This window comes from Lactuca virosa, chromosome 1 (genome assembly GCF_052849685.1).
Source record: "Lactuca virosa cultivar CGN04683 chromosome 1, Lactuca_virosa_CGN04683_v6, whole genome shotgun sequence".
Taxonomy (NCBI): domain Eukaryota; kingdom Viridiplantae; phylum Streptophyta; class Magnoliopsida; order Asterales; family Asteraceae; genus Lactuca; species Lactuca virosa.
The window spans coordinates 234119886-234143818 of NC_136426.1; the positions used below are offsets into that span (position 1 = coordinate 234119886).

Here is a 23933-nt window from a genome sequence, read left to right on the forward strand (position 1 = left end):
CCGTACAATTGACTGTCTGTTCGATCTAAATTATATATAACTTGTATCTACTAGGTGATTGTAGAAGGAACTTAAGATCACATTTTTCTTACATTAGATTACACTGGAAAATATTGGATTTTTTAGAGGAACATGCTAAGGTTTTCAAGGAACAAAGAACATGCTTTCTAAAACAAAATACTTATGAACTCACCAACTTAAATGTTGATACACTTTCAAAATCACTTGTATTCCAAAAGTAAATAATGTATGGTTAGTAAGTTAAAATAAATGGTTCGTGGTATTTTTTGATTTTTACCTGTTATAGCATTCAAGTTAAAAAAAGAAATATTTTCCAGAAAAGTGTCATAATAATGATCTAATAACGAACATTCAACATTAAATAATTAAAAGAATTATTTTAAAGTATATTTCTATAAATGGAAGTAGAATGCCTAACTAAAAAATATGAAAAAAACTAATATGTAAAACTAATAAAGAGTATCGACATAAACTGATTCACAATTAATTCTTTAGATGTTGGATTGACATAATGATTCAAATAAACCTACGTATATAGAGGGATATATTTATTATACCAAAGACCAAAGTTAAATATGCGTATTTTGTATTTATTTAAAAGCGCGGGAATTTGAATGTGTAGATGAAGGACATCATGATAAATTGACATGGGACGAAATCTGAAAGGAGATAAGGAGATGACTGACACGTGAACAAAGAATCTTTTATTATCATAAGGATGTAGTATAAGGAAATTACGATATATGGTTAAAGCAATAATTCTCCCGTAACGAGAATACTAGGCCAATTATTATTTTAGAAATTATGATATATGATTTAATGCGTGATAAGATAAATACCACACAACTAGACCAAATCACACATCATTTTAAGAATTATTATATGATTTTAATTTAGCAATAAATCTTCTGCAACTATAAACTAAAAAGTAATTCATATTTTATTTATAGGAATTATGAATTTACGATATATGATTTTAGTTTAGCAATTAATCTTCCACAACTAGCAATTAATTCGTATTTTATTTATAGAAAATATGAATCTATGATATATGATTTTAATTTAACAATAAATCTTCCACAACTAAAAGGTAATTCATATTTTATTTTTAGGAATTATGAATTCATGATATAGGCAAATGATATAAAAGTCTTTAAAGTTAGAAATATACAAATTTACTTTTTGCTTATTATAGTTCATTGAAGTAGGAAGTTTGCAATTTTTTTTTCAATTTACGTTTTTGCAGGTTTACCCAATGTAATCAAACATTTTTGCAAAATTTAAAAGTTTTAATGAATCAAATACTTTTACTAAACGTAAAAGTTTTAATGAATAAAAAATACAAAAAAATAAAATTAAACAAAAAAGTTACAAACTTCGGACTAGGGGTGTTCGTTTGGATGGATCAATTTGATCCGATCCAATCAGATGAATCCAAATTAATTTCGGTTTTCAAAACGTGAATCCGAATAGTCCAAATTAAATTCAAATCCGATCCGAACCATTCAAATTACAATTCGGTTGGATCGGTTTTTACTATTCGGTTTTCAAGAAGCGAGACATTTAAAAATATATATAACATAATATTAATCAACTTTAAAATAAATTGTTTGGTGAGAATTAAAATTATGAACAACTATTAAAAAAATAATTCAATATTTTATAGATAAAAAACTATTATTAAAGTATTTAATAGATAATACTTTCTAATCTGTTTAAAAATACAATTTAGCAAATTAATAAATAACTAAAAGATGTATACTTGAAACAAATATATATAAATAAATAAATAATAAACTCTTGTTCGGTTTTTTTGGATTATTCGGTTTTAATTTTATAAACCGTAACCAATCTTAAATTCAAAATAATAATTTGGTTTTATTGGAAACTTATCCAAAAATCCGAACCAAATAGTCCAATTGGATAATTCGGTTTTATCCGAATAGTGAACGGCCATACTTCGGACTTTAATGAACCTAAATAAACACAAAAAAAATGGTACTTCCAGAGAAATAAATAAAGGCTTTTATGTATTTATGTCGTTACATGATTTTAATTTAGCAATAATAATAAAGAAACTCTACTTTTCCGGCCCAATAACGGTCCAGCCCATGTCGTATTTAAAAACGTAATCGTGTCACATTTTCTCTTTAATGGCGCCAATTCTTTCCCGCTCCCCGAAAAGCTCCCCCGAAATTGTAACCCTAACTCCGTTTCTCGAGCAGATAATCTTCTTCCCCTCCAATTGCCTCTCTAAAATCTCACAGTAGATACAAAAAAAGCTAACTTTGAAAATGTTCTATTCGCACAATCTACTTGCAAGAAAAGGTCCATTGGGCACGGTGTGGTGCGCCGCCCATCTCCAAAACAAGCTCAAGAAATCCAACTATATCACCGTCAATATCCCCTCTACTGTTGGTTCGTTCTTGATTTCAACTTTTCTTTCTGTTTATCTGCAACTTATGTTATATTTTATGGTAGAAAGTTGCGTACTTTAGTATTTTATTTCGGGTTTCTTTATCGGTTAGTGTTGCTGAACATTTTGTTTTCTTATTTCAATTGGATGTAACATCATTCTCATTGTACTTAGGGTCTCTTAAACTATGGCCTATTTTGTGTTTCAGTTATCTTTAGAAACATTTTTTTTTTAATTTGCACAAAAAATCTCAAGGACGCACAGCTGTTATCTGGTTATGGGCTTTCTGCCTGTAATTTTATCTTTTGAAATATACGTAAATAGGTAAATGCAACAACTTTCTGTCAAGATCACATGAACTTCCATGCTCAGATGTTGAATCATTATATCTTGGCTACATTTTTTTTTCTGATGTATTAATTTAGCATTTTTTTGTAGAGCAAATAATGAATCCACAAGTACCAATTGCACTAAGAATGTCTGGTCATCTCCTGCTTGGTGTTGTTCGGATATATTCAAAGAAAGTCGAGTATCTCCAGCATGACTATAATGTCCTACGTATAGACATAAGCAAGGTCTATGCAAATGCAGACATTAATCTGCCAGAAGATGCCAATCAAGCAAAATTTGATTCCATCACATTGCCTGATAGATTTGATCTCGACTTAATGGATGTTGATGATTATGATCCATTTGGGTATGAACTGCATATTTTCTTTAGAATGAAATCAGTGTCATTTTGATGATTTATGACATAGTTTGAATGATTTTTTTTCTTTTGTAATTGTAGGTCCCCCGACACCCATTTAAGGCGCCATGAAGATATTACACTCTCAGGTAAGATGTTATGATTGTGAGCTTGAATACAATTTCTGAAAGTTTATGTCAGCTTATCCTCATAAAATATTTCTTGTACCAATATCAGAAAATAGAGATCAAATTCCTTCAGGATATATTGTGATTTCATTTGGCGAGGTAAGTGTGAAAGCTGTATTTTATTGTGACATTTATGTCTTTTTCGTGAAAGCCTAACATCAGATACTGATGCTTTTGTAGGATGCCTCCAGCAATCCATCTCTCTCTGGGAATGATTCACAGTCAAGAGGGATGCCAGTTGTTGAAAGGTATGCTTATGCTATAAATTACTTCCAACAAAAAAAGTTGTCATTTAGATTAATCAAACTACTTTTCAGTGCCAATGTGGTATGATTTTTTTTCATAGCATGTTTATTGTTTGCAGTGCTATTCCTGAAACTCCACCTGTAAGAATTACTACTACTGGTTTTCAAGATCCTGGTCCTAGTCATCAAGGGCAAAGTAGTGACAGGTTTAGCAATGGGAATGAGAATGATACAGCTTCACCTGAAGTGATACGTGATGCTGCTGATAATAATGATTATTTTCATATGAGTCCGCCAGGTCATCTATCTCTTCCAGACAGGGTGGAACCAGACCCAGAGTTGGTGAATGAGATAGAGATATCAAATCAAAGCGCTCTACCAACACCAACAATGGATGAATTCTTTGTGCCACCTCACCAAACTCCACCGCTAGATTCAACTTCAACTCATTCAGAACCAGTCAATCATAACTCTGACCCACCTGTCCTGTATGGTGAGTAGCCTTTTTAATTAATTATTTATTGGCAATTACAGAAAAAAATAACATTATATTTTGGGTTTAACCACTAATACTTTATTAATTAACTATTTATGTCAAAATGCTTATATTACTGGTAAATTTGATATAATAAAGTTATAGATGAATCCTGAGATAAGAGGTAAAAAGGTTAATTTGGAAAAATGTTTGAAACTTTTATGGTTTGAAATTCTTAGTGGTTAAACCGCAAAGTTGCCCAATGTGTAGTGGTTATGTTTGTAGTTTGCTTTTAAAAAACTCTTTTTCCTGCTTAGAATACAAAAAACACAACATACATTCATCATTTTTTTACTTCAATTTTCTTATAATTATTATCATAATAGTTAAGTGGCTAAATCAATAAAAAGTAATAGTTCAATAGCTAAATTTATAAAATAGTGAAAGCGTGTTGTGCTTTTCTCATGTATTTAGCCATACATAAAATTAAAATCAAATAAACCGACTTTATTATTTTTTTTTCTAAACTGTCAAGAAATATATAATGGTTTTAATCACTACATGAAATAGTTAAGTGTAAAATAGTTAAAATATAACTTCTTTTTGGTATATTGTCCTAAAATGGTTTTTCTAAATAGCCTGGGAAAAGTGACTGAATGAATAAAATGATGAAACTTGAAAGTGCGTGCGATTATTTCTTTGTTTTTTGTTGTACATAAATATGCAAGACCTGACTTATAAGTGTGTGCAGAGGTAGCACCAACTCCACCGGCTGAGCCTGAGCCAGCTCTTGTAGCCAATCAGCCAAGAGCAAAACGGAGAAAGATAAAATATGATGAAGCTATAGTCTTAACTAATGAGTACGGAATCTTTTCTATCTACAATTCATGTAAAAACATTAATATATTTATGGTGTTTGTGAGGACTGATGAGATGGTTTTTATGGTTGGTTAATTTAGGTTCATGGAAAAATCTTTAAAAGATCACAGCAACTTGTTACGGAAAAGAAAAGGAGTCGCCTGCTCTTCTTTGGATGTTGGGAGGGTAAACAATATCCGTAAAAAGGAAAAAGTCTTGTTTGAACCTGTATTTACTGGTTAGTAGTGATTTTTTTTTTTTAATTAAAAAAAATATTATTTAATAAAACATGCATGCATGGTGCAGGGCTGTCTGATAATCTTTGTAAACTTTTTGATGGTGCCCACATGTCATCAAGAGCTCATCAGATTGTCATCGAAGAAGAAGCTGAGATGGAAATTGAACATGAACATCAACCTGAGAATGTGGGCTCAAGAGCTCATCAGATTCACATTGAAGAAGAAGCTGAGATGGAAATCGAACATCAACGTGAGAATGTGGGCCCCGGCCTCAGTGATGTCAATGTGATACCAACATATTCTCCGGATCATAATAATAATAATACATCATTCTCTTCTCCACCTCCAATGGACGAATATACCCCTGCCATGACTGATGTAGGAGGGTCCAGATCATATCCTGTTCAGACAACAATAGGGTCCACACCAGACCCCACATCATCTACTGGATCTTTTCTATCTGATGTGGAAACGCCTGCCACATTCTTCCAAGATCATCATGGCTTTGACAACACTGGAGCTCTATCTGATATTCCTGAGCTTGATGATGCTGATGCTGGAGTAAGTTTCTTTGCTCAATTTTAATCTTTCAAATACCATCAATTCAGTTGTTGTTGTTGTTTTTTTTTTTTTTTTTTTTTTTTTTTTTTTATTTTTTAAAATTGGGTTAAATGCAAGATATAGCAATGCATCTTCTTTGATGTTTTTATAACAGTGTTCTTCTACTTATATTTCTACATATTACAGTATTGCACTAGAAAAATTCAGAGTAATTATACCAATGTCATTGCAATACAAAGCAATCTTCATTGCTATAACTGGACTGATTTTTCAATTTATAACAAAAAAGTGAAAGAAGAATGCTTTTTTGGCTACTTCTTTTAAAGTACTATGCTTGAATAAGGTTACTTGGTTGAGTATTTGAAACTCACTACTACTGCATTTCTATTTCAGGAGCTGGCCTTTATTGAAGAGGATGGTGGTTCACCAATGAGTAAGTGGAGTTTTTAGCATTGCATTGTTTATATTTTGTTTTCAATTGCCTTTTCTTTAGGGTAAAGGAGTACATTTTTGACTTTTGAGAATCAATTGAGTTGTTTTAGATTGAAAAAGGAGAAGAGATTGTTTTCTTTTATTCAGGAGAAATTGTAACCTTGCTTACCACCTATATATGTGTGGCATACCAGAAAATTTACCTTCATATAGAAAGGACTATGTGAGAAAATCTTTAGTCTAAAATAGGTGATTAAAGAAACTAATGAAATTATGTTAAATTAAAATACAGAAAAGACCATATGTGAACCTCTTAAGTCAGAAATTAAAGTTTACAAATAAGTTGGGAAACTAGGTGAAAGACTAAGAAAAGGGCATGCCTATCCATTTGTCAGGTTGTCTTTTCCTTAAATGCTATAGGCATTTGTCATCAGAGCAGTTATTTTTTGATCTATATTGACATGATTTTGTTTGTGGTTTGAAGATCAGTTTCTTTGAAACCAACATCACTTGTATTTGTACATACATTTTCTTGAAAGCTAAATGCAAGATATAGCAACATGCTTTCACCCATCAGACTTCCATTTTTTTTCTTATCATAAAAAATCCAACAGATTATAGCATTGTGATTTTAGCTTTTTTCTTTTTCATATTGTTATATTTGATTTTTTTTTGAGTTATAGCAGTAAAAATTGATCTCTATGTGTATGTCATTGCTATATTTGGGTAGGTTATTCAAATTACAATGCTGTAATGTAATAGGAAGAAAAAGTAAAAAAAAATTAAAGATTCTGTAACACACAATTAATAAAAGTACATTGCTATTTTCTTTGTTTGACTTGAAATTCAGCATACCACATGTTTCTATGATGGTTGTGACTTGTAATAACATATATATATATATATATATATATATATATATATATATATATATATATATATATTGTCTCACTCACCATGATTTACAGGTTTAAGGGGTACCCCTCAATCAGATTACTCGTCTGCTAGACAAAGGTCACCACCAGAAATTGGTTCATTGCAAGCAAGAACTAGGTAATTAATGTTGTTGAACATAAATAAATTTATACTGTTTAAGTTTTTATTTATTTATTTAATTAATTTGGTGATGGTGGTTCAGAGCTGTTGCACAATATATAAAGGAAAAGTCATCAGCCACCCCTTCTTCTACACTACAGAATGCAGGATCTGTTAGTTTGAACACCATTCTTGAAGGAAAAAGAAGAAAAGTATGTGCTCGAATGTTTTATGAGACACTGGTAAGTTTCTTTTTTTAATTATATATTTGTTGACTTTGAAAATCGGATGACTTTTGAAGCATTGTGTTTAGTGTTTAAAAATTCATTCTAAGTTAAATTGTTTTATAAGGAAGGAATAACACAAGAAATAACAATGTGCTTTCATTTGTTTGTGTGTTATCGCATTTTACTTTCATTTATCTACTTTTTATTCTTTTCCAACAAGACACTCTTTGAAGATTCTACAAAAATATAGCATTATACTTTTACAATTTTCTTTTCCTTATTAAGACATACTTTGGAAAATGTAGCATATAGTTGCAGTAGAATTACTTTGTATTTGGACCACATTGCTGTTATCATGATAGTTTTTCAAAGTACAGTAGTGTAATAAGAATAAATAAAAGTAGGATGTAGGTGATATATCATTCTGAAGGTGACCTCTAAGCTTGATAAAATTCCAAGATTGATAAAATTCAAACTTTTTTGTTTGATTGTTTTGGTATTTTTAAACCATGAATGATTCAGGTCTTGAAGAGCTGTGATCTTGTTGAAGTAAAGCAAGATGAACCATATGGTGATATCATTCTGAAGGTGACCTCTAAGCTTGCAAAGCATCAGTTTTCCAACTAAATAAGCTCCAAGCCTATCGCTGCATATATTGGTAACATATTATTTGTATTCTACAGTTGTATTTAAAGTTGTTGAATGCAACAAATAGCAATATACTTTGATTTTTTTTTTCTTATTAAAACCATATTAATGAATTTGATTTGTTTTTTTTTTTTACAATTTTGCAAAAACCAACATCTTGTTGTGCTTTGATATTGCAGTTGATTTGAATGCTGCATGATCATCCATCTGTGTAAAGTTTGGATGGATGATTACTGGAGGAAGACTGTGATATGATTTGTCTTCTACAGTTTGCTCAATAATTCTGCTGTTCTTCCTCCATTTTGGTTTTTACGTTTTGTTGAACTCTTTGGAAGCAATTTAATTTATTTTTTGGTGTAGGGTATTTGGGTTTTTAGCTGAACTTAAGTTGCCAGATAGCTAGCCTAATGTTTAACTTTATTTGTAAATTATTAAGGTTTTGTGGGATTTTGAAGCTTTGTTTCGAAAGATATTTTCCCTGTTACTGGAATGCCTAGATGAGATTGTTTAGTTGTTTCGTAAATACTAACTTAAGATTATGAAACTAAAATTTAACATTTATATTGGTTTATGGCATGATGCTTCTGCTTTTAGTTGTGTAGTGTATTTTTTTTATTTTATTACAAATACTTGTAAATGTGCAAGTTTTTTGTTACCCCTTGAAGAACTTGTTGCACAAAGACCTCAACATGGCTGTTTGGTTCTTTGTTCTCGGATTTTGCCCAAAATCCAGGTTTTGTTTGTTCCTTAAAAGAATATAATAAAATGTGTTATACTTTGTATATTGTGCATTGTCGTGGGATTGATGCAATATTAACAAAAAAATGAAAACTTGTCCTATACAAAAAGGTACAATGAGCTGTGGGACAGAAGATTTGTTCTTGATATCCTCAGCAACCTTTAAATATTTGTCGATGGACATCCTCCCAGTGCTGAATCTAAACCGAGCGATCTCAGAAAAATTACCTGTACCAATGTTGGTGCAAACTTCGTCGCATCAATAAAAATCACTACAAGTTTATCAATAGACGTCTTCCCAGGGTTGAATCCAAACCCACATTAGGTTATCTTAGATATTTCATCTTTGTCAATCTGTGTAATATCCCTCGTATTTATAAAAACCACTAAATACATCGGCAGGCAAAGAAAACACTTTAGTCTCGTAGTTTGGGATGTCACATGTATGTATAGATAAAAAACTGATCCCGCTAACACCAATCATTGGCAGACAAAGGAAACGGATACCGGCAGGTTAATAACCATCCTGCTCAATTTACTTTTTTATCGCGCTCAATACATTCATTTTTTCCCGCTATTCAACTCACAAATTACTTTTTAGCCCTCTTTATTTAATAATATTTATCCTAACATTTTAAATTATATAGAAGATTAAATGTCATGTGTCACTTGTTGATTGGATCCGTAATTAGAGATGGCAACGGGGGCGGGTATCCATCCCCATCCCCAGGGGGCCAGGGAATCAGAGATTTATTTTTCTCTTTTAATAGGAAAACTTTTACGTAAAAAAAATCTATAAATTTCAATTTTACCATCATAAGTTTAAAGATTTTACTAACTATAAAAATATCCATAGATTGCATAAAAATATAAACAAATTTAAATACATGAATACTTCTTATTTGTTTTAATCATGAATACTTCTGATTTGTTTTGGTTCTTTCCACTTTGATTCTTCTATTCATGGATTACTCTTTAATTCAGAGTTTTACATTACTACTTATAAATTGGTTATGATTTGACTGTGACATTATAATTTTCAGGAGGTTTTGAGTTGTTCAAAAATGTAGATACTAAGTTTCAGTTGGTTTCATTTTAGGTTGTGTTTGTGGGTGAAATTAATTTTTTTTCTTAATCATTTTCTAGCTTTAGATGTTTCCTTGAGTTTTTTGATGTAGTGTTGCACTTCATATCAGATATCATGAAATCCAAAGGGTGGAATTAGAAAGTCATGATCTCTTGCACAAGCAATACCATAACATGAATTGGTTAGAGTTTACGTAATCATATGAATGGTAAAAATGTTAATAGGTTGCACTCTTGCTCCCAATACAATTTTTGTGGTTTCATATGAAATAATAAATTGACTATTTTTTAACCATTTGTCATAGGTTTTTTGTATGCGCGTGGAGTCCAGCTGCCTATTATTTTGCATCTAGGTGCGTGCATTCCTTTCTAAAAATAACAGTACCTTTTTTTGAACGGCGAGTGCATTAACAAACTAGAAAGAAACTATCAGGGAAAAAATGTGACAACTCGAAATTTTACCTTGTACAGTCTTTCAAATTCAATCACAGTTAGACTCATTTTTGCTAACTTTTGGCATTCTTCAGGGTCTATTTGAATGTTCTAAGTCAAGTACATTCAAGATATAAGTTTAGGAATGAGATAACTTAAGCCATCGTATAACATTCGGGCCAAACACTCCAACTTGAGGAGTATACGGCCGTACACATGTGTACAACTGTACACATGAGTGTACAACCGTACACATGGGTGAACGGCCGTACACCCAAGTGTGGCAGCAAACCCAAACGTATATCAAGGTTTTTCCTTCATTTTCTCTCATTTCACACACTTACACCTCAAGGAAATTCGATTCTCTCTCAAAGTTCATCAAGTTCTTCACCCTTAACCTTCATAGATGTAAGTATTCCTTCCATTTAAGTGTTGATATATGGCTTTATCAACTGAAGATCTATGTTTTCATCCATGAAATCTTCTATTTTGATTAGATCTTCATCTTTCATCAAGAACACCAAGAACATACACTTGTTCTTAGTGATTGTGAACCTTTTTGAGCCTCCAGATCGTAAGTACTCCTTCCATAGACTTAGTACTTGATAAGAACACTAGATTAAAACACTAAAAACATCCAGAACTCAAGAATATAAGGAGTGTACGACCGTACACTCATGTCTGGCCGTACACCCCTCAAAACACCCCTAAAGGGCCTCCAAAATGCATTTCAAGCTTCAATACTTGATGAGAAATTGTCCTACAAGCTTCCCTAACATTAGAAAACACTTTTATGCACTTATTACCATGAGTGTGCGGCCGCACACTCCTTGGCCGTACACCCATGGCCGCACACTCCTCATTGTGACCATACACTCCCCTTAGATGAATCACATGTGATTCTAACACATAGTTCAAGTGATTCCTAGTCCCTAAGATGGTTTCTTAACATATTTAGATGTATAAACACTAATTATGTTCATATATGTGTGATTATATGCTATTAGGATTCGTTTGTGTTCAAGATTTTACTTGACACTTAGCATCCTACACCAGTCGTACATTTGAATAACTTACTACAGGTGAGTTCATACCCCTACATTTTCATAGTTTTTACTGTTTTAAGGGGGGGGGGGGGGATACAAGTCTAACACAAAGTTTTTGTGTTATAAACAAGTGATTTCAAATATCTTATCAAAATGAATTTCAGTTATCATTAAATCAAATGGTTTTCAATGATTGTTTCAAAATGACATCAAGTCACCAAAATGAATTTCAAAATATCAAACTTCTATTAAATGTTTTATAAACTTATATTTTTCCCCAAAAATCATACTAGTATACATATATTTATATAAATAAGATTTAAAAGATTTAGGACTAATAACCCACTTTAGTTCCTTTTCCTTGTTTGGATGTGGAATTACAAGTAACAGTTGTTTGTCCGAGTGTCATTTAAATTTTACATATATATATATATATATATATATATATATATATATATATATATATATATATATTAGTATATATATACAAGTATAAAAGTTTGTTCATTTAGTTTCAGTTATCCTTTGTAACATGTTGAGCAAAGGGTTACATTCATGAATACTCCTTATCAAATCAGAAAGTACATATAAATTATAATAGGTATAATTTATGATTCAAAGAACATTAATTCACGATTCAAGTATACTAGATTACATTGTTTTACAAGAACAAAGATTGATTCAAAACTATTCAAGGATATATATTCTTTCAGATACATGTTAAGAGTACTAATTCAAGAACATACTATCAATCGTTTATTTCAGAATGATTTGTTTTTCATAATTATTATACAAGTAACGTTTATATGCTTTTATGAGTCAAGTAGTACAGGTTGTTTAATTCATTTAAACAATATAGTAAAGTCCTGACATTATAACCAGAATCTCCAACCGGGGATCGAAACAATGTGTGTATAGATCTATATTGGGATTGACAACCCCGCACTCGGACTGCTAGCTACAGTCAGAAATACACGCCTGTGAGTGACAAATTGTTATCAACATGTTTTCAGTGCACTCATAGCGCTGGGTCAGGCCATCTAGTCAGTATGGTTATAATAACTCATTAAAAGATATTAACAATACGTTAGTGTATAATTAACTAAACTTATGTACTATTCTAAAGTACTAGTTTACAAAATACAGTTTACAGTAAAACATTACAGTTTACATTAACAGTTGGTGAAATCAGAAACACTCTTAGATACAAGTTTACAAAAGGATTACAAATACAAAACATTCATTTACTAATAGAACAGTTTTATGCAAATACAATTACTTTTCATATACAACAGAAAATATAGGATTTTCTGGAAACAGTTTACATATTCAAGAAAACAGAAGACATTCTTTCAAAACATAAATACTTATGCACTCACTCAACTTTATGTTGATACTCTCTTTTCAAATTACTTGTATTCTCAGGGAACCAGTAGACAGGTACACCCCGAGCTTTTAAGAAGATGGAGCTATTTATGTATTGTCTTCTTCTTTTGTACAACTATTTAGTTACAGTATACAATGTTGAAACAAATGTAAATATTTATACTTTTTAAATACAATGGTTGTTTGTACTTTGATTACTATAATGCATGTGTTGTGATACTACAAATGAAGTCCTCCACCCCCGGACGTTTCCGCCGTCTGGTTTGGGGGTGTGACAGATTGGTATCAGAGCATTGTTTATAGTGAACTCAGTATATCAATCCATAAAAGATATACAAACTATAAATACAATTGGGGCTAAGAGCTCTGACTACAAGTATACTTTTAAAAATTTAATTATTTTTACAAGTATACTAACACTTATCTACAAGTACAGTATCACAATCCTAAGAACTTAAAAGTATTTGGATGTTGAACATTACAGTCAAACCTGGGCAGTTATGTAATCATATCTGGGATTAATATAGCCTGATCAACTATATTGATTTGAGATATGACCAACATGTGTTTGGGAGTGATAGTGATGTTGTGGCATGTCTAAAACTTACCAACTATACATATTCAGAAGAACTCTAGAACAGAACATAGAGATTAAAATACTATAGGAGTATTTTAGGCACTATATACTAATAACAAACATGTGAAAACAACAGAACAATTAAGGGTAGAACTATAAATATAAAGGGTATATTACAATTATATATAATTAAAGTTATATAGACTTAGAATATGTGATTTAGCTTCATTTCCTGTTCCTTGTTTGGTTGTGGATTTAGAGCCGGGTCATTTAATCGAAGGTTGGTTATACCCAAGTTATATATAATTAGTATACACTTTATAGTTATAAAAATACCTAGAACAAGTCATACATAATACATTACTTGTTAACTGTAGGTCTCTTTTGTAAAAACTTATATCCTTAATCAATCGTTACTAACTATATTCTATATCCCTTACCCCTATTCTCACTTAGATAACACTGGCTGAGTCGAGGTTTCATTCAAGAGATATCCGTCGCCAGTAGAAGATGCTTTACTCGTTTCCTATTCACTCTTTTGGTTATAATTAAGTCTACGGATAAGTTATAGCATTATTTTTCAAGTTGTTCAGTAAGACCACGAAAATTTTAATTATTTCGGAAGGTCTGTATGATGTCGATGTTTTCCCAGAATTTGGTATATTATAGACCTGTTTAAGGTCAAGTTTTCTAGACTTTATGTGATCAATATGCCAAATCAATTGACATGCATTTCTTAGTCTTTGAAAAATAACAATTCAATTTCATATAAATTCTGTTACAAGTAGTACTTGTCGTAGACTTCTATTTCCAATTCATCACAAGATTCGTGTTGAACTATATGTTTTAGTTTAGAGATATCAAAATTCATATTCATTCTTGATATCTTATTATATTGTATCTTTTGACTTTTATAGAAAAAGATGCCTCCTCGTAAGAATCCAAGACGTAACATTGTTGATGAAGCACCGCTGCACCGGTGCCACCTCCGCCACCACCTCCTCAGTTCGACCCCGCTATGTTCCAAGCGGCGGTCACGGCGGCTGTAGCTGCTGCCATGTCTCATATTAATACTCCTGGAGCTAGTGGGTTAGGAGCTGGTGCAAATCCTTCTAACCATGGCGAGAGTCATGGACACTCGCGAGAGTGCACTTATAAAGATTTTTCCAATGCTAAACCCAGGACCTTTAATGGAACTGGTGGAGTTATGGCATTAAGGCAATGGATAGAAAAGACAGAAGCAATTTTCGAAATCTGCTCCTGTCCTGAAGGCAGTAAGGTCAAGTTCGCTGCTTGTACCTTTTCAGAAAGAGCTTTAACATGGTGGAATGGCCATGTTAAGTCACTTACTTTGGTTGTGGCTAGTTCAATAAGTTGGGAGAACTCAAAGCCATGCTTATGCGGGAATACTGTCTGCGAGGAGAAGTTCAGAAACTTGAGGAGGAACTCTGGGGTCTCACAATGGTTGGTTCTGATATATCAACCTATACTAGTAGATTCTGTGATCTGGCAATTCTTTGCCCGGATATGGTTGCTCTGGAGAGCAAGAAGATTGAGAGATATATTTGGGGACTGTCGCCCCAAATTCAGTCAAGTGTTTTAGCTTCGAGGCCTGTTACTTTTGACAGTGCCAAAAAGCTGGCCCAATCTCTCATTGACCACGGAGCCCGTCAAAACTCAGTGGTTGCTTTACCAGAACAACCGAAGGGAAACAACAACAACAACAATGACAACAACAACAGTAAGAAGAAGGGTCAGAACAAGAGGAAGGGCAAGTTTACACAGGATTCCTCAAATAAACAACAGCTAGTTACAGTTAATGCTGCTACTGTACCCGCTGCTGTTCCTGTTAACCCAATACCAGCTAAGCCTTATGCTGGTAATCTCCCTAAGTGCAACAAGTGTAATTTTCACCATAATGGAAATTGCAGGGAAATACAGTGTCGTAACTGCAACAGAAAAGGGCATACTGCCTGATTCTATAGAGCACCGCCTCAACCACTTAACCAAGTACCTGCTGCTGGAGTAGGTCAAGCATGCTACAATTATGGTGAAGTAGGGCATTTCAAGAAAGATTGCCCTAAAGCTGGAAATGCCGGTGGAGTTGGGAGAATTTTAGCACTGGGTCATGAAGAAGCAGTGTTAAACCCAACTGTAGTCACGAGTACGCTCCTTCTCAACAACACTTATGCATGCATTCTATTCGATTGTGGTGCTGAGAAGAGCTTTGTGAGCCATAATTTCAAACACTTGCTAAATCAAAACTCCCAACCATTAAAAGAAACATTCATAGTCGAAATGGCTAATGGGAAATCTGAATCCACCAATGATATATACATAGGATGTACTCTTACCTTGAATAACTTTTCATTCTTAATAGACCTTATGCCGGTCTCTATCAAAAATTTTGACGTCATAATAGGTATGGATTGGTTGTGTCCTAACCATGCTGACATCCTATGCCATGAAAGAGCCGTTCGTCTGAACTTGCCGACTAACGAAACCCTTGTTATTTACGGCGACAAACCCGGAACGAACTTCCAGATCATTTCTTGTATCAAGACACAAAAGTACCTTCGCAAAGAGTACTGTGCTTTCTTAGCTCACGTGGTAGACAAAAAGCAAGAAGTGAAAGACATAGCAAACATTCCTGAAGTCTGCAACTTTCCCGACATATTTCCCGATGATCTTCTAGGAGTGCCTCCTAAACGACAAGTCGAATTCCGAATCGACTTAATCCCAGGGGCTACTCCTGTAGCCAAATCTCCCTATCGTCTTGCACCTTCTGAATTGCAGGAATTATCCACCCAGCTTAACGAACTCCTTAGCAAAGGTTTCATAAGACCAAGTTTCTCACCTTGGGGAGCACCGGTCTTGTTTGTAAAGAAGAAGGATGGATCATTCCATATGTGTATAGACTACCGCGAGCTGAATAAACTTACCATTAAAAATTGATACCCTTTGCCTCGCATTGACGATCTGTTCGACCAACTTCAAGGTGCGAGCTACTTCTCCAAAATAGACTTAAGATCCGGGTATCATCAGTTACGGATTTTGGAGAATGACATTCCCAAAACCGCGTTCAGAACTCGTTATGGTCATTATGAATTCGTAGTGATGCCATTCGGATTGACGAATGCACCTGCCGTGTTCATGGATTTAATGAACAGAGTGTGTCGTCCTTTCTTGGACAAATTCGTTATAGTCTTTATCGACGATATCCTTATCTACTCAAGAAGTGAAGAGGATCATGGCCAACATCTTCGTCAAGTTTTGCAAACTCTTAGAACAGAGAAACTCTATGCGAAGTTTTCAAAGTGTGAATTTTGGATCAGGAAGGTTGAACTCCTAGGTCACGTGGTCAGTTCTGAAGGAATACATGTCGACCCTTCCAAAATTAAGGCAATTGAAAACTGGTCAGCACCCAAAACACCTACAAAAATTCGTCAATTCTTAGGTCTTGCTGGCTATTATCGCAGATTCATCCAGAATTTCTCTCGAATAGCCAAACCTCTTACCACCCTGACGCAAAAGGGTGTAACATTTAGCCGGGGAGAGAAGCAAGAAACAACGTTCCAAACGCTGAAGCGAGCCTTATGTAGTACACCAATCCTATCTCTTCCTGAAGGGACATAGGACTTTATAGTGTACTGCGATGCTTCTAATCAAGGGCTTGGATGTGTTCTTATGCAAAGAGGAAAGGTGATATCTTATGCCTCAAGACAACTAAAGACACATGAAGTCAATTATACAACACATGACCTTGAACTAGGAGCAGTAGTATTTGCTCTGAAGATCTGGAGACATTATTTATATGGCACGAAATGCACAGTATTCACGGACCATAAAAGTCTCCAGCATATCTTCAATCAGAAAGAGCTGAACATGAGACAACGACGATGGGTGGAGCTTCTGAACGACTATGATTGTGAGATACTTTATCATCCTGGTAAAGCTAACGTAGTAGCTGACGCCCTTAGCAGAAAAGAATACCCGAGACGCCGAGTAAAGTCGTTGACCATGACAATCCATTCACATCTGTCCACACAGATCAGAGAGGCTCAACTTGAGGCCTTAAAACCTGAAAATGTGGCAGGTGAAACCTTGAGAGGGATGGATAAAAACTTCAAAGTCAGGGATGATGGAGTCTATTGTTTCATGAACCGGATCTGGACACCAAAGTTCGGTGGTTACAGAGACGTAGTCATGAATGAAGCACACAAGACCCGATACTCCATTCAACCGGGTTCAGACAAGATGTACCTGGACCTCAAGAAACTATACTGGTGGCCAAACATGAATGCCGGAATTGCTACCTTTGTGGGCAAATGCCTTACTTGTGCCAAGGTAAAGGTAGAATACCAGAAACCTTCAGGTTTATTGCAACAACCTGGAATACCTGAATGGAAGTGGGAGCGGATTACAAAGGATTTCATAACCAAGTTACCCAAGACATCGGGTGGTTATGATACTATTTGGGTAATCGTCGATAGATTAACCAAATCCACACACTTCTTACCAATCAAAGAAACATACAAGATGGAGAAGCTAACAAGAACTTACCTCAAAGAAATCGTTATACTGCATGGTGTGCCAATATCTATTATTTCTGATCGAGATAGTAGATTCACTTCTCGTTTCTGGCAGTCTTTACAAAAATCTTTGGGAACTAGGCTGGACATGAGTACAGCCTACCATCCACAAACTGACGGACAAAGTGAGAAGACGATTCAAACTTTAGAAGATATGTTGCAAGCTTGCGTGATAGAATTTGGTAGGGCAAGGGATACTCATTTACTCCTTGTCGAATTCTCTTACAACAATAGTTATCACACTAGAATAAAGGCTGCTCCTTTCGAAGCTCTCTATGGCTGCAAGTGCAGATCACCTCTGTGTTGGGCTGAAGTGGGTGACACGCAGCTAGCTAAAAGCCAAGTTCCTGACAGTACTCTCACTGGTCCGAAAATCATTCGCGAAACCACAGAGAAAATCATACAAATCCGGGAGCGACTTAAAGCTTCCAGAGATAGACAGAAAAGCTACGCTGAAAAAAGAAGAAAACCTTTGGAATTCCAGGTTGGTGACCATGTCATGTTGAAGGTCTCACCCTGGAAGGGCATGATTTTCGAGATTCTTGCTAGAATTGGTCCCGTAGCTTACAAACTCCGATTACCTCAATAACTAAGTAACATACATCCTGTTTTCCACGTCTCAAACTTAAAAAAGTGTCTGTCTGACGAGACTCTTGTTATTCCACTCGATGAGATTGAGATCGACGAGAGACTCAACTTCGTGGAAGAACCAGTAGAAATCATGGACCGGGAGGTCAAACAAACGAAACAAAGCCATATACCTATAGTGAAGGTTCGCTGGAATGCCAAACATGGACCTGAATTCACTTGGGAACGCGAGGATCAAATGAAATTGAAATATCCTCATCTTTTTGCTTAGTTATTTGTATTTGCTTAATTGCTTAAACTCTAATTTCGGGACGAAATTCTCTCTAACGAGGGGATAATGTGACAACTCGAAATTTTACCTTGTACAGTCTTTCAAATTCAATCACAGTTAGACTCATTTTTGCTAACTTTTGGCATTGTTCAGGGTCTATTTGAATGTTCTAAGTCAAGTACATTCAAGATATAAGTTTAGGAATGAGATAACTTAAGCCATCGTATAACATTCGGGCCAAACACTCCAACTTGAGGAGTGTACGGCCGTACATATGAGTGTACAACCGTACACATGGGTGAACGGCCGTACACCCAAGTGTGGCAGCAAACCCAAACGTATATCAAGGTTTTTCCTTCATTTTCTCTCATTTCACACACTTACACCTCAAGGAAATTCGATTCTCTCTCAAAGTTCATCAAGTTCTTCACCCTAACCTTCATAAATGTAAGTATTCCTTCCATTTAAGTGTTCATATATGGCTTTATCAACTGAAGATCTATGTTTTCATCCATGAAATCTTCTATTTTGATTAGATCTTCATCTTTCATCAAGAACACCAAGAACATACACTTGTTCTTAGTGATTGTGAACCTTTTTGAGCCTCCAGATCGTAAGTACTCCTTCCATAGACTTAGTACTTGATAAGAACACTAGATTAAAACACTAAAAACATCCAAAACTCAAGAACATAAGGAGTGTACGGCCGTACACTCATGTCTGGCCGTACACCCCTCAAAACACCCCTAAAGGGCCTCCAAAATGCATTTCAAGCTTCAATACTTGATGAGAAATTGTCCTACAAGCTTCCCTAACATTAGAAAACACTTTTATGCACTTATTACCATGAGTGTGCGGCCGCACACTCCTTGGCCGTACACCCATGGCCGCACACTCCTCATTGTGACCATACACTCCCCTTAGATGAATCACATGTGATTCTAACACATAGTTCAAGTGATTCCTAGTCCCTAAGATGGTTTCTTAACATATTTAGATGTATAAACACTAATTATGTTCATATATGTGTGATTATATGCTATTAGGATTCGTTTGTGTTCAAGATTTTACTTGACACTTAGCATCCTACACCAGTCGTACATTTGAATAACTTACTACAGGTGAGTTCATACCCCACATTTTCATAGTGTTTACTGTTTTAAGGGGGGGGGGGATACAAGTCTAACACAAAGTTTTTGTGTTATAAACAAGTGATTTCAAATATCTTATCAAAATGAATTTCAGTTATCATTAAATCAAATGGTTTTCAATGATTGTTTCAAAATGACATCAAGTCACCAAAATGAATTTCAAAATATCAAACTTCTATTAAATGTTTTATAAACTTATATTTTCCCCCAAAAATCATACTAGTATACATATATTTATATAAATAAGATTTAAAAGATTTAGGACTAATAACCCACTTTAGTTCCTTTTCCTTGTTTGGATGTGGAATTACAAGTAACAGTTGTTTGTCCGAGTGTCATTTAAATTTTACATATATATATATATATATATATATATATATATATATATATATATATATTAGTATATATATACAAGTATAAAAGTTTGTTCATTTAGTTTCAGTTATCCTTTGTAACATGTTGAGCAAAGGGTTACATTCATGAATACTCCTTATCAAATCAGAAAGTACATATAAATTATAATAGGTATAATTTATGATTCAAAGAACATTAATTCACGATTCAAGTATACTAGATTACATTGTTTTACAAGAACAAAGATTGATTCAAAACTATTCAAGGATATATATTCTTTCAGATACATGTTAAGAGTACTAATTCAAGAACATACTATCAATCGTTTATTTCAGAATGATTTGTTTTTCATAATTATTATACAAGTAACGTTTATATGCTTTTATGAGTCAAGTAGTACAGGTTGTTTAATTCATTTAAACAATATAGTAAAGTCCTGACATTATAACCAGAATCTCCAACCGGGGATCGAAACAATGTGTGTATAGATCTATATTGGGATTGACAACCCCGCACTCGGACTGCTAGCTACAGTCAGGAATACACGCCTGTGAGTGACAAATTGTTATCAACATGTTTTCAGTGCACTCATAGCGCTGGGTCAGGCCATCTAGTCAGTATGGTTATAATAACTCATTAAAAGATATTAACAATACGTTAGTGTATAATTAACTAAACTTATGTACTATTCTAAAGTACTAGTTTACAAAATACAGTTTACAGTAGAACATTACAGTTTACATTAACAGTTGGTGAAATCAGAAACACTCTTAGATACAAGTTTACAAAAGGATTACAAATACAAAACATTCATTTACTAATAAAACAGTTTTATGCAAATACAATTACTTTTCATATACAACAGAAGATATAGGATTTTCTGGAAACAGTTTACATATTCAAGAAAACAGAAGACATTCTTTCAAAACATAAATACTTATACACTCACTCAACTTTATGTTGATACTCTCTTTTCAAATTACTTGTATTCTCAGGGAACCAGTAGACAGGTACACCCCGAGCTTTTGAGAAGATGGAGCTATTTATGTATTGTCTTCTTCTTTTGTACAACTATTTAGTTACAGTATACAATGTTGAAACAAATGTAAATATTTATACTTTTTAAATACAATGGTTGTTTGTACTTTGATTACTATAATGCATGTGTTGTGATACTGCAAATGAAGTCCTCCACCCCCGGACGTTTAAGCAAAACATGTCGAAAATGTCATATAGTACTCTCAGAAAATTGGATTTTTAGCAGTTTTCCAAAAATGAAAATTACCAATACAACTTGAAAAAATCTCTCCAGAAAATAACTTTTGACTTTAAGAGAATTGGATTTTCAGCATATTTCCCCATAAAAGGAAAATTGGCAAGAAAATCAATTCTGGTGGTCATCAATCTCATGGTGCTGCTTTGGGTACCTATAAGTAGGTTGCTATAAGCGGTGTTAGAGTCTTACATGGTTGCCATTATTGGCTTTGGTGATGTTTTTTTAAGCTTAGTATGTACATTTTTTTGGTTTCTTAGTTGTTTGTTTGTTTTTTTGTGACTTTTATACACTATGTAATTAAACGAGTAGTAGTGTTTGTATTATAATTTTTAATTAAACTTGTATTGTAGAGAGTGTTTTTATACACTATTAATTGTATTATGTTGAGTGTTTAGGTGCAAATTTGAGAAGTTTTTAGAACGTTAATGTTATTTGTATGTATTTGATGATGTCATAGCAAACTAATGCTAAAAGAACATATTAGTGTTTGCATTATAATTTCTGATTAAAATTTTAAAGATTTTGAAGATTATGAATAATATTTTAATTTCTATTTAAAATTCTAAAGATATTTTTTTTGAAGGAAAACAACTTTAAAACCTCTTCGACCCTAAAAACCCACACAATTAAAAATTTATGGTTACTTTCACTATCTTTCAAAAACCATTGTAAATATGCTAAATATAATCAATAAAATTAGTTATTTTTTATTATATTTCAAATATAACTCCATTTAGTTTTGTATCATCATATTTTAAAAAACAAATATAGAATAGATATATAAACATTCAATACTATTCCATCTAATTTAGGAAATAAAATATGAATAATGAGGTAGTTCTTCATATTTATTTGAATATGTAATCATTTATTTGATTACAAGAATAAGTGAAACTGATTAAAAAAATATTAACATCAATATCATTGTCACTCAAATATTTTTTTTAAATAAGTCTTTATAACTATTAAAGAAAAGATAAATTGTATCCTTGCACTTGAAAGCTACATCTCAAACCGTAAACCCTAAGTTTTAAACTCGAACCCGTAAACCTTAGTTTCTAAAACCTAAGCCATTATCCATAAACACTAAACCTAAACCATAAACCCTAATCCTCAAAACAAAACATTTTATGCAATAATATAATGATGACCACACCTAACGTCGTAACAAATCGAACGAACACGAATGATGGTTGTTTTATATTCGTTTGTTTACTAAATAAACAAACTTTCCGTCGAACGGTTCACGAACAATTCGTTGAATGTTTGGTTCGTTTACAGCCCTAATCGCCTCTACAACTAATTTCTGAAAGAAATTATTCGTACATGTCGCTTGGCGTTATTGGGTTAATCAGTTTGTTTAACGGGTTAACGGGCGAGCGGGTCATGGATCACGTGTCCTTGGTTAGATTTTGATCAACAGAAAACCTGATCTTTAGTTGACCAAGTTTGGAGAAAATAACATGGCTTAGTAGCCACTTGACTAGTCTTACATGTGTTGCTATCTTTTAGCTTTTTCTGTTATTTCGTATATGTTAAATAGGTGCAACATTTTCTCTTTTGTAGTATCAGATAATAAGAAGACTAGAAAGTTTCTCCATCTCCTTATATATGTTGCAACTTTGATTTCATATACATATGTGATTGTTGTGTGGAGGGTGGGACCTTAACCAACATTTGGTATAATAGCCCTAAGATCATGGGATCATCTAAAGAGGTTCTATGTGAACCATAGAGTCTAGTAAAAGTCAAAGCTCTGAGTGAGACCGAACAAAGTTATGTGTGAACCGAGTTCAAAACAAGAAAATCTATGTGATTAGAATTATCTGTGTGATCGAGTTTTAGAGATTAATCCGTGTGAGTTGAAAGAAAGGGTTGTGTATGATGGGTTATGAGCATTACATCATTCCTATGGTGTACATGCAACCCTAATCGCTTTGATCTAGGTTTTTCTAGTATGAACACTACAACATTGAATACCAAAGCAATGATCCTATGAACTAGCATATAACAATCAAATTGACATATAAACTAGATCAAAGCAATGATCCTATGATCCTATAAACTAGCATATAACAATCAAATTGACATATGATCCTATGAACACTACAACATTGAATACCAAAGCAATGATCCTATGAACTAGCATATAACAATCAAACTGACATATAAACTAGGGTTTAGATCATACCTTTCTTGTTATGTAGTAATAACAAGTTCCCCTTGAATATCCTTGACCTTTGAAAGCTTAGTGCCTCAAATGTTGCACCTCTAATGGAGTCACAAACACCACTAGCAACAAGATGACTTAGGAGAGGGGAGGAAATCGGCTAGGGCAACACCAGGAAGCATAGGGCCGAATTCCTTATGTTAGGGGGTCTATTTATACTTGTGGATGCTAGG

At 33.6% G+C, this 23933-nt stretch overlaps 1 protein-coding gene across 1 annotated transcript; it reads left to right on the forward strand.

The window, feature by feature from the left end:
* Positions 1-2188: 2188 nt before the first annotated feature.
* Positions 2189-8523, forward strand: SYN3 (Rad21/Rec8-like family protein). The gene is made up of 14 exons (XM_079084024.1): positions 2189-2439; positions 2876-3134; positions 3228-3274; positions 3363-3412; positions 3494-3561; positions 3678-4051; positions 4785-4893; positions 4993-5129; positions 5198-5691; positions 6085-6124; positions 7092-7176; positions 7262-7400; positions 7908-8043; positions 8213-8523. The coding sequence occupies exons 1-13, from the start codon at positions 2316-2318 to the stop codon at positions 8010-8012; spliced, it is 2031 nt and encodes a 676-aa protein (XP_078940150.1). The 5' UTR covers positions 2189-2315; the 3' UTR covers positions 8013-8043; positions 8213-8523.
* Positions 8524-23933: the final 15410 nt, after the last annotated feature.

Coding starts and splice junctions, on each gene's coding strand:
- SYN3 (XM_079084024.1), top strand. CDS start 2,316: ATGTTCTATTCGCACAATCTACTTGCAAGAAAAGGTCCATTGGGCACG. Junction 3,135..3,227: donor GATGATTATGATCCATTTGG/GTATGAACTGCA, acceptor TTGTAATTGTAG/GTCCCCCGACACCCATTTAA. Junction 7,177..7,261: donor TCATTGCAAGCAAGAACTAG/GTAATTAATGTT, acceptor ATGGTGGTTCAG/AGCTGTTGCACAATATATAA.